This window comes from Amblyraja radiata, chromosome 7 (genome assembly GCF_010909765.2).
Source record: "Amblyraja radiata isolate CabotCenter1 chromosome 7, sAmbRad1.1.pri, whole genome shotgun sequence".
In the NCBI taxonomy this organism is placed as follows: domain Eukaryota; kingdom Metazoa; phylum Chordata; class Chondrichthyes; order Rajiformes; family Rajidae; genus Amblyraja; species Amblyraja radiata.
The window spans coordinates 73,654,538-73,669,307 of NC_045962.1; the positions used below are offsets into that span (position 1 = coordinate 73,654,538).

The window sequence follows — 14,770 nt, forward strand, 5'->3', positions numbered from 1 at the left end:
AACGCACGAGAACATTAAAAAAAATTACAGCCAGATTTATCACTTCTGAAACTTTTTAGATGCCAAAGGAATCAAGAAAAAACACAAATAATGCCTTACTTGATGAAATGCAGTGAGCAAACGGCCAATGTTCGCCAAGCACTCTGGCTGTTGTTGTCCCTTCAGCTCTTGTTTCTATCTACCGTCATTTCTCCTCACTTTTGGAATTCTGAAGTATGCTAAATGTCTCACACGCTTATCCCGATTTCCATAATTATTTACAGCGCAAAAATTGACAATTTCAGCGGGTTTTAACGGGCCCGCTACGCTGGAAACAATGGTAAGTGCCTACCTGCAGTACATCGCGTGTAATCCATTTGGAGTAGCGTAGCAACAGTACGGGTCACGGGTCGTGACCCGACTGCCGTGAAACATCCCTATAGAAACTTACAAAATTCTTAAGGGGTTGGACAGGCTAGATGCAGGAAGATTGTTCCCGATGTTGGGGAGGTCCAGAACAAGGGGTCACAGTTTAAGGATAAGGGGGAATTCCTTTAGGACCGAGATGAGGAAAACATTTTTCGCACAGAGAGTGGTGAATCTGTGGAATTCGCTGCCACAGAAGGTAATTGAGGCCAGTTCATTGGCTATATTTAAGAGGGAGTTAGATGTGGCCCTTGTGGCGAAAGGGATCAGGGGGTATGGAGAGAAGGCAGGATACAGGATACTGAGTTGAATGATCAGCCATGATCATATTGAATGGCGGTGCAGGCTCGAAGGGCCGAATGGCCTACTCCTGCACCTATTTTCTATGCTCCAGCATTTTGTGTCTATCTTCGACAGAAACAGGCAATTAGGCCCACTGAGTCCGCGCCGGCCAGCGATCACCCCACCCCCCTGTACACTAACACTATCCTACACACACTAGGGACAATTTACAATTTATACTGAAGCCAATTAACTCTACAAACCTATATGTCTTTGGGATGTTTCTCCTATTCCCTTTTCTGCTCAACCATCCCACTCACTCTCCAGAGGTTGGGCAAAAGGAAGTGGCGAGTCTGCCACCCTCTGTTCTTGTGTAGAAAGGAACTGCAGATGCTGGTTTATACCAAAGGTTAGACACAAAATGTTGGGGTAACTCAACAGGTCAGATAGCATCTCTGGAGAAAAGGAACAGTTGAGTATTCAGGTCGGAACTTCCTCTGCTTTGGTTCTGCTTCGAGGGAGGGAAAGATGAGGGTCGGGCAGGGAGGTAAGATGTAGAGAGTGGCGGTGAGTAGTCTGCCCATTTATTCCAAAGCTGCCATTCTGTGGTGTCTGCCTGTTGGTACTTGAAATGTAATTACTTTTCCAATTTTGTTTGTTTCACAGGGTTTTAAACCTGACTTGTGTCTAAATTAAAATTTATAAAACATTTGCTAAAAGTGTATTTATAAACCATAGGAACAAGAGACTGCAATTGCCGGCTTACAAAAAAAGACAAAGTGCTGGAATAACTTTGGATCAGGCAGCATTTCTGGGGAACATGGAAGAGAACCTCTTCACAGAAGAAGAGGAGATTGGCTGAAGGTTCCTGACCTGAAATGTCACCTATTCATGTTCCATTGAGATGCTGTCTGGCCTGTTGAGTTACTCCAACACTTTTGTTTTCATTTATAGACTGGAGTTACATGCCTTCAGTTTCCAGTCATGGGATTTGATCTGTGATGGTTGCAGCTTAATGCCCCTTTCTCTTGTGGTTGAAGTGTACAAGCACTGATGTGGGGTCCATTGTAAGGATAATCGTTTAAGGCGTTTAATTCAATTAGTGTGAGTGAAAATTTCTTGGAATAATGTGTCTTGTGACTTTTTTTTGAACTTCAACAGAGAAAGTGATCAATTGTTATTTGAAAGTTTTCCCAGCAAATATGCGCTTGCATTTTGTATTTGAATTAGTAGTTTAACAAAGTTAAATATATTCCATAAAGGTACACAAAATATCAAATTGCAGTGGTTGCTCTGGGGTCTAGGAAATTGAGATTGTAGTTGTGACACCATAGGAATAGATGGTGGCAAGGTAATATTCTATGGGTGAATGTTCTTTTAAAAATGGTCAGGAAACTAGTACAGGTGCACAACCTTTTATCCGAAGATCCAAATAACGAACACCTCCGAATAGCGGACATTTTTTCGGTCCTTGAAGAAAGGTCCTTGAAAACGTTCACCGAGGGCGGCCCGCAGAGGTGACAGCGGAACCTCCGGTCGGTCCTCGAAGAAAGGGGAACCAAATCCCCATTCATAAAAGAGAAGGTGAGGGTATATTGCGCGGGAGGGTTAAAAATTGACAATATGCTGCTGCCTGCCCGCTGAGTTAAAAAGTTCCCAGGGTAGACTCACGATATACAGTGTATCGTGAGTCTTGCGTGGGAACTTTTTAACTCAGCGGGCAGGCAGCAGCAGATTGTCGCTCCCTTAAGTTTCACCTCACCTACACCCCTCTGCTTCCCGGCCATGTGTGTGACCCCTTCCCTCCCCGCTCATTGCACCGGCGCGGGGGCTTTGCACTGTCTTCATGTCGGCGATACCAGCAGGTCAGTGCCAGTCACCGGAGACGTCAGGACCAACGGGACACCGACCCCCAGGCCCACTGCAAGCACGGAGATCCCAGAGACTCACAGCCAGCAGCAGCCCAGCCCCGTTCCAACTCCAGAGGAAAACTGCAAACTGGCCGGAGACGTCAGGACCACTAGAAGCCGTTCCCCGAGCTGCGCCCCCTCATCGGGACACCGACCCCCAGGCCCACTGCAAGCACGAAGATCCCAGAGACCCACAGCCAACAGCAGCCCAGCCCCGCTCCAACTACAGAGGAACCTGGGTTGCGGATGACGGGGCGCAGCTCGGGGCGTCGTAGGGGCCCATCGGGGAGCGGGTTCCTGTTGGTCCTGACGTCTCCGGCCTCCTGCCATCCTCCGGGAACTGTACCGCCCTTGCAGGAGAGTGGGGTTGTTTGCAGTTGCAGAGGGAGGGGGCAAGGGCGGTACAGTTCCCAGTCTCAGCTCCAGTCCAGGGGGGTGGCCGGAAGCGTAAGGACCAACGGGACACCGACCCCCAGGCCCACTGCAAGCACGGAGATCCCAGAGACCCACAGCCAGCAGCAACTCCAGCCCAGCCCCGCTCCAACTCCAGAGGAACACGTAGAGGCAGAAGCTGATGGTGTGCAAGGTACGTCTTGTTCTTGGGGTGGCGAATGAGGGGGCGCAGCTCGGGCTGTGGGCAAACTGCCACTTGTCGCCGTAGCGGCCCATCAGGGAGCGGATTCCTCTGGAGTTGGAGGGGGAGTGGGGTATTGTGCTGTTTGATCGCCCCCTGCTATCCCAGGGACAGGGAGAAACAGCGGCTTTTTAGACTGGTGGGCAATCACTTCCAAAGTTCTGCCCACACAGTCAGTACACCTCTCCTACACTGCATTTCATACAAACATTTATTCTGCAAGAAAAAACGACATTGAAGACTCAAACTCGCGACCGAGTAACTGCCAGGATCGAGGCGCAAACTCGCGACCTAGCTCGGGAATCCCCGAGCTAGACCGCCTAAGGGCATGTAGCTCCGCTAGGGTGACATGAGTGCGAGAGGTGATTCAATGCTGCGGGCACATTTACAAATTCAGGAATTCATTCAACATACTGCATTTCATACAGACATTTATTCTGCAAGAAAATACGACATTGAAGACTCAAACTTGCGACCGAGTAACTGCCGGGATCAAGGCGCAAACTCGCGACCTTGCGGATATGAGCCGAGCACTCTACCACTGAGCCAGCCATTAAAATCTACGCTAAAAATTTTCCATTCCGAAGGCCGACAAATTCTGAATTACGAAAAGTGTCTGGTCCCAAGGCTTTCGGATAAAAGGTTGTGCACCTGTAATACCAATTACTATATTATTTGCTATCTTGGTTTATGTGTTACAGTTAAGTGATTTATCCAAGAATGTTCTAAAATTCATATTGGGCTACACTAATCACAATCATTTTTTGCTGTTCATTGAAAGGTATGATGGCTTGGGATCTAATTTATCGGTTAGTAAAGAAAAAGGAGGGGGGGGGGGGGGGATGGATCAGCTGTTACAAAAATTATTTTAGTGCCATCGCCCCCCTGTTTTGGTCACAGTTGTTAACGCTTTTCTTGTAGATTTACATCCTTTGCCACCTGTTCAGCATTTTCCTGCCTCAAACTCTTAACTATCTGATTCTGGACTATAGCTTTAAAGCAGAAATGAGATTTCAGTGGGTGCATGAGTGTATGTGTTGGGGTTATTGAGTGTCTAGTTTATGACGGATTATATATTTTTCCTATTGCTTGCGGGTCACCTTTGGCATTTTCTTTAACTTAGTTTCTTCCTTTGTCTTGCATATTGTCTGGTTTGGGATAATGCCTTATATGGGAGGTTTGCACAATAAAATGCAACACTGATTTGAGTTATTTTATTTGATAATCGATCATATTCATAACATCAAATTAGGATATCAGAACTCTTGTATGCAGAGGAAAAGACAAACCATCACATTTTGTTACTCTGGGGAGAAAACTGGACATGTCTCAGGCTCCTTTACCTTCTTCGCAGTGGTGAGATGAGTGTGTGGCCAGGATGGTGTGGGTCTTCGATGATGTTGGCTGCCTTTTTGAGGCAACGATTACGATAAATCCCTTCGATGGTGGGGAGGTCAGAGCAGGTGATGGCCTGGGCAGTGTTTACAACTTTTTGCAGTCTTTTCCGATCCTGGACGTTCAAGTTGCTGAACCAGGCCACAATGCAACCAGTCAGTATGCTCTATACTGTGCACCTGTAGAAGTTCAAGAGAATCCTCTTTGACATACCGAATCTCCGTAATCTTCTCAGGAAGTAGAGGTGTTGATGTGCTTTCTTTATGATTGCATCAGTATGCTGGGTCCAGAAAAGTTCGTCGGAAATATGCACGCCCAGGAATTTGAAGTTTTTGACTCTCTCCTCCATCATCCCATTGATGTAAACAGGATTGTGGTTCCTCAACCTTCCTCTTCAAAAGTCCACAATCAGTTCTTAGGTTTTGCTGATATAGAGAGCCAGGTTGTTATGCTGGCACCATATGGTCATTGTGACGTAGAACACGCAGGTATCACTGTGCAGGCACAGCTGATGGGTGTGGCAAGTGGAAAAAGAATTTATTAAAGCTTAAAATGTGAATAACTCTTAAAATACAACAACAATTTAAACGTTAAAGATGAGATTTATTCAGTTCTTGTTGTATTCTGCTGCTCACTACATCTCAATGTCTCTTTGCTGTTGATGAAAAAAAGACACACCATTTATATATAGATATTATTGAGTGGTCAAACTATCTAGAAGAAAATCTGAGAATTTACCTCGGAAATCATCGTTCAACCAAGCACGTGCTTAATGACAACATTCTTGGTTGATGTTCCATCCTTCAGGAAAACTTTGATATTTTCCTTCACCTTTCCTCAGCTAAGAGCCACACATATAGTTGTCCACGCTGAAATACCGTTTTTTCCCGAGGTATATCAACACTTTCTCCATTGTTTGTCCTTGTGCTTTATGGATCGTCATAGCAAAACTTGACTGAATGGGGAATTGGCTCCGCTGAGGGGGAATGTCTTTGCCTTCTGTCAAATTGAGCATTATCCTAGGAATGAGAACAATGTCATCTTTGAAGATTCAAAGATGACATTGATGTTGATTCTTACAACGATAAGATTATTGTGTAACTCTTCCACAATCATTCTCGTTCCATTGCATAGCTTTGGGGGTTTCAAGTTTCTCATTAACATGATTGGAGATTCTTTTTTCAACTCCAATTTGTGTGGTGGTAATCCTGAGATGTCAGGATTGTCAAATGTGGGATAGATGAAATCAACACAATCCTCCAGTATTTTTGCTGATAGAACCATGTCTGCTGGTATTTCAATTTCATCGTCTTCATTCTTTAAAATCTCGTCTTCTCCAACTTTCAACCAAAATTGAGAATAGTCACCTACTCCCTCTCTCAATTGCATATTCGTCTGCAATTGAAACTTGGTGAAAAGTGTCCAGAAGTAGAATTTCTTGAAGCAGGAATTTTCAACATCAGCATCATTTCCCCTTTTCACTACAGGAAGGAGTTGTCAAAAATCGCCACAACAAATGATAAGAATGCTGCCAAAAGGCCTAATGTTGGTGCATACATCTTGAAGAGTTTCGTCCACAGCTTCAAAGCACTCCCTCCTAATCATTGGGCATTCATCCCAAACATTGAGTTTCACTTGCCTCATCAAACGTGCCATGTGAGAGTTCTTCTCAATGTTGCAGAATGTATATTCGGACACTTAGATGGGTATCTTGAATCGAGAATGTGCAGTTCTTCCACCAGGCATTAATTTAGCTGCTATCCCAGAGGTTGCTACAGCAATAGCCGCATCACCTTGACCTCTAACTTTGGAGAGGATCAAATTGGTGATAAATCTTTTTCCCGTTCCTCCAGCTTCGAGTGGGGGCTGTAGCCGGTTCAGGCGGGGGCTGGCAGGAGCGTCCTGTAGCCGGGGACAGGGGCGGCTTCAGGCGGGAGCTGTCGGGGAACGGTGGGGGGAGTGTCCTGCAGCCGGAGTGGGGCGGCATCTGACGGGGGCCAGTTGGGGGGGGGGGAGGAGAGGAGGAATGAGCATCCTGCAGCTGGGAGAGGTGGACTGCTTCACGCGGGGACTTTTGGAGCCGGTGGGGGAGCATTCTGCAGCTGGGGGAGGGGGGACGGCTTCAGACGGGGCTGGTGGGGGGAGCATCCTGCAGCCAGGGAGGGGGGCGGCATCAGACGGGGCTGTCAAGGGCTGTTGCCGGGGGGGGGGGGCGAGGGACCTGCAGCTGGGGGAGGGGCGTCCTGCAGCTGGGCGATGAGGACAGCTTTAGGAGGGGGCCGGGGGGCGTCCTGCTGCCCTGGTGTATGGGGTGGGGGGGGGGGGGTTGCTACGACAGCGCTTCCTGGCCCTGGTGTCACTCAGCGCCTCCTGGCCCCGGCGTCACGACTTCGGGGCTCAGCGCGGCCTCCGGGGCATTATTCTCCTCGCCCCGGTGATTAACAACGGTGCCGGAAGGGGCGTTGCCGTCCAGGCGATTGACAGGAGAGAAAACCAATCTGCTGATCTTATGATTTTTAAACCTTCATAACTTTTGTAATATTCCACCTGTCGGAATGAAACTTGGTGCATTCACAGCACAGGAGAACGGTGAGTAAGCTGGCGAAAATACGTACTGTTTCTGCGCAAATAGAACGACCGCCAAACCGGACGATAACAAGATCAGTTTCAGTTATGTATAGATTGTTACCTCAAATAATTTATCTGTGGTGCTAGCTGTTCATGGTTTTAATGGCCATTTTGTAATGGAATTTACAAGACTAACAACTCCTTGAGTAGCTTAATTGTTGTCAATGTAACTGTCAAGCTATCTTGGCTCTTTTTCCTTGTGTAGCCCCTTGGCATGAAGGTTGCTGAAGAGTTCGTTATGTGACCAAAAGGCATTACTGCAGGAGAAGCAGGAATCGGTTATTGGGAGTATAGGTGATTACTTTGACACATGCTGTGTTCCATGTGCCAACTACATTGGACTTCTCTGATCGCAAAGAATGGATTTTAGGTTTTCATTGCAATCCTGAATGTAAAGTAATCCAGTTATGAGACCAGTGGCCATTAACACAGACTGGAATTCGCTTGTTTGAATTCCACTGCAGAAGTTTGGTAATTCAAATTATTTAAAACTGGATTTTAAGCATTTTCTGTCTTTATTAATGACCTTCAATGAAGGGATTTTGCCATTCTTGTCTAGTTTGGTTACTGCATGTCTCTTAACCAACCAATAGGGTTGACTGATTCCTCAGTTCAGGGCAGCTGCTAATGAACAATAAATGTTCATGTTGCCAGCAACGCACATTGTGAGTGAAGTCTTCATTTAAAAAACAAAATGTAAGTAAACCTTTGAGGATTTATTTATCTTTTACTGGATTCACAATTTTTTTAACAACCTCGCATTGAGAAATTAAGTTCCAGTGTGCAGACCAACTGCATTTAGCTTCAAGCAGAATTTGTAAGTAGTCTTGTGACTTTTAGCATTGCAACCTCTACATTGTTACTGTCCTATCCTTTAAAATGTGTAGTCTGCTGTTATGCTCAATTCGAGTAGAAAGTTTTGACTTCCTGGCAAACTAATAGTGTTATGGTATTCTGTTTAATTTTTGACGTGTTTCATGTGATTAATTTTTGATTTGGTGGTATTCTTGATTTATGACTTCATTTTATTTTTTTTTTAAACACTGAGAATGTCACATTGAAATGTTAGATTTAAAATAAGAGCACTCGAAGGTGGAAGACTAACTGAGTTTCCCCTCCCCTCAGTATTCTGAGCACCAGAATGATGGCTGCTGCTTATCCAGCAGCTTCTGGTTTGCTACCGCTGTTGGAGACGTTGGAAGATCCATCTGTATCATCAACAGAACAAGTGGATGCCTACCTTACTATTTCCAGGTCAGTATGAGACATTCAGGAATATGAAATGGGTGATTTGCTGCAATGCGTCTGGTTTCTAAAGATTTTGGTAAATCTTAGGATTTATTGATACTTGCAAACATAGGGCATACCACGTACATTTTCTTACAAATATGGTTCAATTTTGTCTAAGTCAAAGAAGTAGATCATCAAAAAAGATGTCTGCTGAAATTCTTTTTCAGAGTTATATTTCATGGCTGTTGATTAACATTTGTGGCTGTAGGTGCAATTGAAGACATAAGCAACCTAAGCATGCATTTTCTACTTTTGGTCAAATCCTTGGGTGCAGTTTGGCTTCTATGCCTCTCTAAATCTGGAAAATGTAAAAAATACTCTGTGGGTCACGCAATAACTGAAAAAAGAATAACACTGTTAAATATTTAGTGTTCTAGATTTAAGTCTAAACTATTTTTCTTTGTATTCATTCAAATGTTTAAGTCGTCTTAGTGGCGAAGATGGAAAGGAATTTGCTGGTGCAGTTAACAAACAATTTACCCGTCTCTGTGAAGTACTCAAAGTAAGTTTTTAGTTTTGTGCATCACCATGAAATGCTATCCAATGATTTTCTTCAGTAATGTTGAAATGTATCAATATTTTATTTGGAGACTATCCTATTACTGTTTGCAATATACAATCAGTACTAATGCATTTGTTCCCTCAGCACGTTTTTGATTAATCAGTCTCTTCAGGGAAAGAGAATACTGGTATGACTTCATCTTTTGGGTGGGGGGCGTTGGGAAATATTAGGCTGGATTTTGCTTAATTGGACCCGCTTCTTTTGATAGTTCCATCAAGTTGACCTTGTAGCGGTTTAAATTCCCAACAATCTGGCTCAATCCCACAGCATGTCCGATTGGAGGCATTTTAAGACTGCTGGAATTTAGTTTAAACATAATTATTGATTTAAAAAATTCTTAACATTTAAGTTATTATTAATTTAAAAATATGTGTTTAAAAAACAATATGTTTATTTTAAATGGGGCGACAAAACTCCATGAAAATGAACGGGATAATGCTCAAGGTAGACGTATTGGGACAAATTGCAGATTTATTTCCCCAAATCCCGCTGATAAGTAGTAGTGGAATGAGCTGTTACTCAGCTTCAATGGTGTTCTGTGCTGCCGTAATGCAGGTATGGAAATCTGGAATGTGCTTTCACAAGCACTAGAATGTACACAACCACCAGCTATCTGTCAACACAATCTGGCTTGTTGCAATCAAAGAAGTCGGTTGATTGCTAATTGCTTTCATTTAGTTGAAAAGTAGATTAGCTAGGAACACAAGAATAGGTTGTTTGTTCCCGGGCTTTGGAAATTGAGAGTTAATTTGAAAGCCTTTGAAAGCTATAAATAAAAGCCTTTCTTTTTGTGTAGTTAGATCGTATAGATGGGTCCTTCAGATTTTTGGATGTAGCTTGCGGAAGGTAGCTAGTCGTCAGTGTAAAATAAAATGTTATGTTTTCATCCTGAATCTGATATTTTGAGGAAACATTTGCGCTGCAGTGTGCCATGCTGTAAAGCAGCTAACATCTGGCCTGTTCTCAATGTTTGCAGAACACTCTTGTATTGCCCTAATGATTAACTTTAAAACTATATTTTCATCCCTAAGCTGAGGGCATCTCTTTAATTTAGAATGGGTAAAGAATTGTTGCTTGAACGGGAATAGCCGCTGGTCCTCCCAGGTTTTATTTGCTGTTTAATCTGAATGTAAGTTCAACTCTGCTTTCCAGTCAATCCTTGTAAACTTTCATTCCCTTATGTATCAAGTATCTGTCAATCTGCCTTAAGAATACTCATACTCTGCCTCCAAAGCTATATAAGCAAGAAAGAGAATTCTGAAGACGGGACCCTTAAAAAGAAAAGTTTGCCTTACTGCTGTCTTAAATGGATGACCCTTATTTGGAAGATGGGTCATCTAGTACTAGATTGTCGTAGAAGACCAACCATCCTCTCCACATCCACACTGTCAATAATTTACTGATCATGGTTCAGCCATCTCAATTTAGGCTCTTGACCCCAACAGAGTTACTTGTAGAGTAATTTTTGCTCTTTTTGCACTTCAAAATATTTGATTTCTTCCTCCATTCCCACCTCCTCACAACTCTAATTCTGTGCTTTAAATTACATTAGTTTTGTCTTGCTACGTGTTATCAACTATCACATGCCTGTAGTAGATTAAAACTATTCTTGGAGCAAATCCTTGCCGATGAAACAATTTCATTGTAACAGTTTGACAATTTTTATTTTTAAAAGCTTGCTGGTTGATCATAAATTTTGATTTCTGTTTACTTTTGAAGGGTCATCTTTCCAACTTGGATTTGGAATTATGTAATGCGGCTCTACAGGCCTTGGGATTCTGTGCCTTTCACAGTAATATTAGTGCTGCGTTGCCAGGTACATTTAACAGTATTTGTGCTAAACTTTTACAATGTCTTAAAGTATTGTTATTTTCTGGACAAATTTATGTATTGAATTGGAAAACAGATCAGCCAGGATCCTTATGTAACCCTAATTTCAAATGATAATCTTGCCATGCCATATATAGTAGTACTTAACATTGGAATACTCTCAATTGGTTTACTTTATGATTTCTATTTTCCCTGCAGCACCTGAAGTTAAACAGTTGCTTTTGACACTCTGTAATATTGCAATCACCTCAACCGATAAGAATACATGTACAAGAGCCCTTTGGGTAATGGCTAAGCAGAACTTTAGTCCGGATGTAGTTGGGAAAGAGGTGAGTTTCCTCAGGAAATAAGCAAATAGTGCTATATCTTCAAAACTCCATGTCTAAATATTAATTAGTAGGACCAATCTCCATTTAAAAAAAAAAGCATATTACATATTATTTTTTCTTGTTCAGTGCCTTTATCTTTAATGGACAAAATAATGGGTAGTGCTTCTGCTTCGCAGGTGTCAGTGCTATACAGGATAAAAACGGGCCCTTCAGCCCACCTTAGAAACATAGAAAATACGTGCAGGAAGGCCCTTTCGAGCCAGCACCGCCATTCATTGTGATCATGGCTGATCGTCCCCTATCAATAACCCGTGCCTGCCTTCTCCACATATCCCTTGACTCCACTAGCCCCTAGAGCTCTTTCTAACTCTCTTAAATCCATCCAGTGATTTGGCCTCCACTGCCCTCTGTGTCAGGGAATTCCATAAATTCACTATTCTCTGGTTGAAAACGTTTTTTCTCACCTCAGTTTTAAATGACCTCCCCTTTATTCTAAGACTGTGGCCCCTGGTTCTGGACTCGCCCAACATTGGGAAATTTTTTCCTGCATCTAGCTTGTCCAGTCCTTTTATAATTTTATATGTTTCTATAAGTTCCCCACCTCATCCTTCTAAACTCCAGTGAATACAAGCCTAGTCTTTTCAATCTTTCCTCATATGACAGTCCTGCCATCCCAGGGATCAATCTCGTGAACCTACGCTGCACTGCCTCAATCACAAAGATGTCCTTCCTCAAATTAGGAGACCAAAACTGTACACAATACTCCAGATGTGGTCTCACCAGGGCCCTATACAACTGCAGAAGAACCTCTTTACTCCTAAACTGAAATCCTCTTGTTATGAAGGCCAACATTCCATTAGCTTTCTTCACTGCCTGCTGTACCTGTAAGCCAACTTTCAGTGACCGGTGTACAAGGACGCCCAGGTCTCGCTGCACCTCCCCCTTACCTAACCTAACCCCATTGAGATAATAATCTGCCCCCTTGTTTTTGCCGCCAAAGTAGATAACCTCACATTTATCTATATTATACTGCATCTGCCACGCAGCTGCCCACTCACGCAACCTGTCCAGGTCACACTGCAACCTCCTAACATCCTCTTCACAGTTCACACTGCCACCCAGCTTTGTGTCATCCGCAAACTTGCTAGTGTTGCTCCTAATTCCCTCTTCCAAATCATTAATATATATGGTAAACAGTTGCGGCCCCAACACCGAGCCTTGCGGCACTCCACTCGCCACTGCCTGCCATTCTGAAAAGGACCCGTTCACTCCTACTCTTTGCTTCCAATGCTTCAAACCAATTTTCTATCCATGTCAACACCTTACCCCCAATACCATGTGCTCTAATTTTAGTCACCAGTCTCCCATGCGGGACCTTACCAAAAGCTTTCTGAAAGTCTAGACACACTACATCCACTGGCACCACTTCATCCATTTTACTTGTCACATCCTCAAAAAATTCCAGAAGATTAGTCAAGCATGATTTCCTTTTCATAAATCCATGTTGACTGACTAATCCTTTTACTGCTATCCAAATGCCCCATTATTACCTCTTTAATAATTGACTCCAGCATCTTTCCCACCACCGAAGTCAGGCTAACTGGTCTGTAATTCCCCGTTTTCTCTCGCTCCTTTCTTGAAAAGTGGGATAACTAGCTATCCTCCAATCCACAGGAACTGATCCTGAATCTATTGAACATTGGAAAATGATCACCAATGCGTCCATTATTTCTAGAGACACCTCCCTGAGGACCCTGGGATGCAGACCATCAGGCCCAGGGGATTTATCATCCTTCAGTCCCATTAGCCTACCCAATACTATTTCTCGCCTAATGAAAATTTATTTCAGTTCCTCTACCCCCTTAGATCCTCTGTCCTCCAGTACATCTGGGAGATTGTTTGTCTCTTCCTTAGTGAAGACAGATCCGAAGTACCTATTCAACTTTTCTGCCATTTCCTTGTTGCCCATAATAATTTCACCCGTGTCTGCCTTCAAAGGACCCACATTTGACTTTGCTACTTTTTCCCTTAACATATCTAAAGAAGCTTTTACTGTTCTTCTTTATATTACTGGCCAGCCTCCCTTCGTACTTCATCTTTTCAGCCCGTATTGCCCGTTTTTGTTTCCTTCTATTGTCCTGTGAAAGTTTCCCAATCCTCTGGCTTCCAGCTACTCTTTGCTGTGTTATACATCTTTTCTTTTAGTTTTATTCTATCCCTAACTTCTCTTGTCAGCCACGGTTGCCTCCTACTCCCCTTAGAATCTTTCTTCCTTTTTGGAATGAAACGATCCTGCGTCTTCCGGATCATGCCCAGAAATTCCTGCCATTTCTGTTCCACCGTCATTCCTGCTAGGATCCCTTTCCAGTCCACCTTAGCCAGCTCCCCTCTCATGCCTTCATAGTCCCCTTTGTTCAACTGCATCACTGACACTTCCGATTTAACGTTCTCCTTCTCAAATTGCAGATTAAAACTAATCATATTATGATCACTACCTCCAAGCGGTTCCTTTACCTCGATTTATCTTATCATATCTGGTTCATTGGACAACACTAAATCCAGAATTGCCTTTTCTCTGGTCGGCTCCATTACAAGCTGCTCTAAGAATCCATCTCGGAGGCATTCTACAAACTCTCTTTCTTGGGGTCCTGAACCAACCTGATTTTCCCAGTCTACCTGCATATTGAAATCCCCCATCACCATAGTGGCATTACCTTTGTTACATGCCAGTTTTAACTCCTGCTGCAACTTACACCCTACATCCGGGCTACTATTTGGGGGTCTGTAGATAACACCAATTAGTGTCTTCTTGCCTTTATAATTCCTCATCTCGATCCACAGTGACTCTACCTCATCAGTCCCTATGTCTTCCCTCGCAAGGGACTGAATTCCATCCCTCACCAGCAGAGCTACCCCCCCTCCTCCCCCCCCCCCCCCTCCTCTGCCCACCTGCCTGTCCTTTCTATAGGATGTATAACCCTGAATATTAAGTTCCCAGGCCCGATCCTCCTGCAGCCACGTCTCAGTAATCCCCACAATGTCATATCTACCAACCTCTACCTGAGCCTCAAGCTCGTCAACTTTACTTCTTATACTTTGTGCATTCACATACAATACTTTTAATTCCTTACGCATCTCACCTTTCACATCGATCCCTATTACACTTGGACATACTCTCCTATCCCTTTGTGAGCTTCCTTTCTCGTCAATTCTGGGGTCATTAACCATCCCTTTACTCTCTTTCCCTTTAACTCCGTCCTTGACTATACCATTTGACACCCCACCCCCCTTATTCAGTTTAAAATCACCCGTGTAGCAGTGGCAAACCTGCCTGCCAGAATGCTGGTCCCCCACCTGTTAAGATGCAATCCGTCCCTTTTGTACAGTTCCCCCTTACTCCAAAACAGATCCCAGTGATCTAAGAATAAATCCCTGCCCCTTGCACCAGTTCCTCAGCCACACATTCAGGTCCCTTATCTCCCTGTTCCTGCTCTCGCCAGCACGA

The 14,770-nt window shown here is 43.8% G+C and overlaps 1 protein-coding gene across 3 annotated transcripts in view; it reads left to right on the forward strand.

The window, feature by feature from the left end:
- The window catches only part of rif1 (replication timing regulatory factor 1), a 76,670-nt gene that overhangs the window by 1,778 nt on the left and 60,122 nt on the right, over positions 1–14,770 (forward strand). For all 3 annotated transcript variants that reach the window (XM_033024806.1, XM_033024804.1, XM_033024805.1), the window contains exons 2-5: positions 8,380–8,508; positions 8,968–9,046; positions 10,826–10,922; positions 11,135–11,265. In XM_033024806.1, coding sequence (XP_032880697.1) covers positions 8,396–8,508; positions 8,968–9,046; positions 10,826–10,922; positions 11,135–11,265 — 420 coding nt within the window. In that variant the 5' untranslated portion in view covers positions 8,380–8,395. The remainder of the gene's footprint in view (positions 1–8,379; positions 8,509–8,967; positions 9,047–10,825; positions 10,923–11,134; positions 11,266–14,770) is intronic.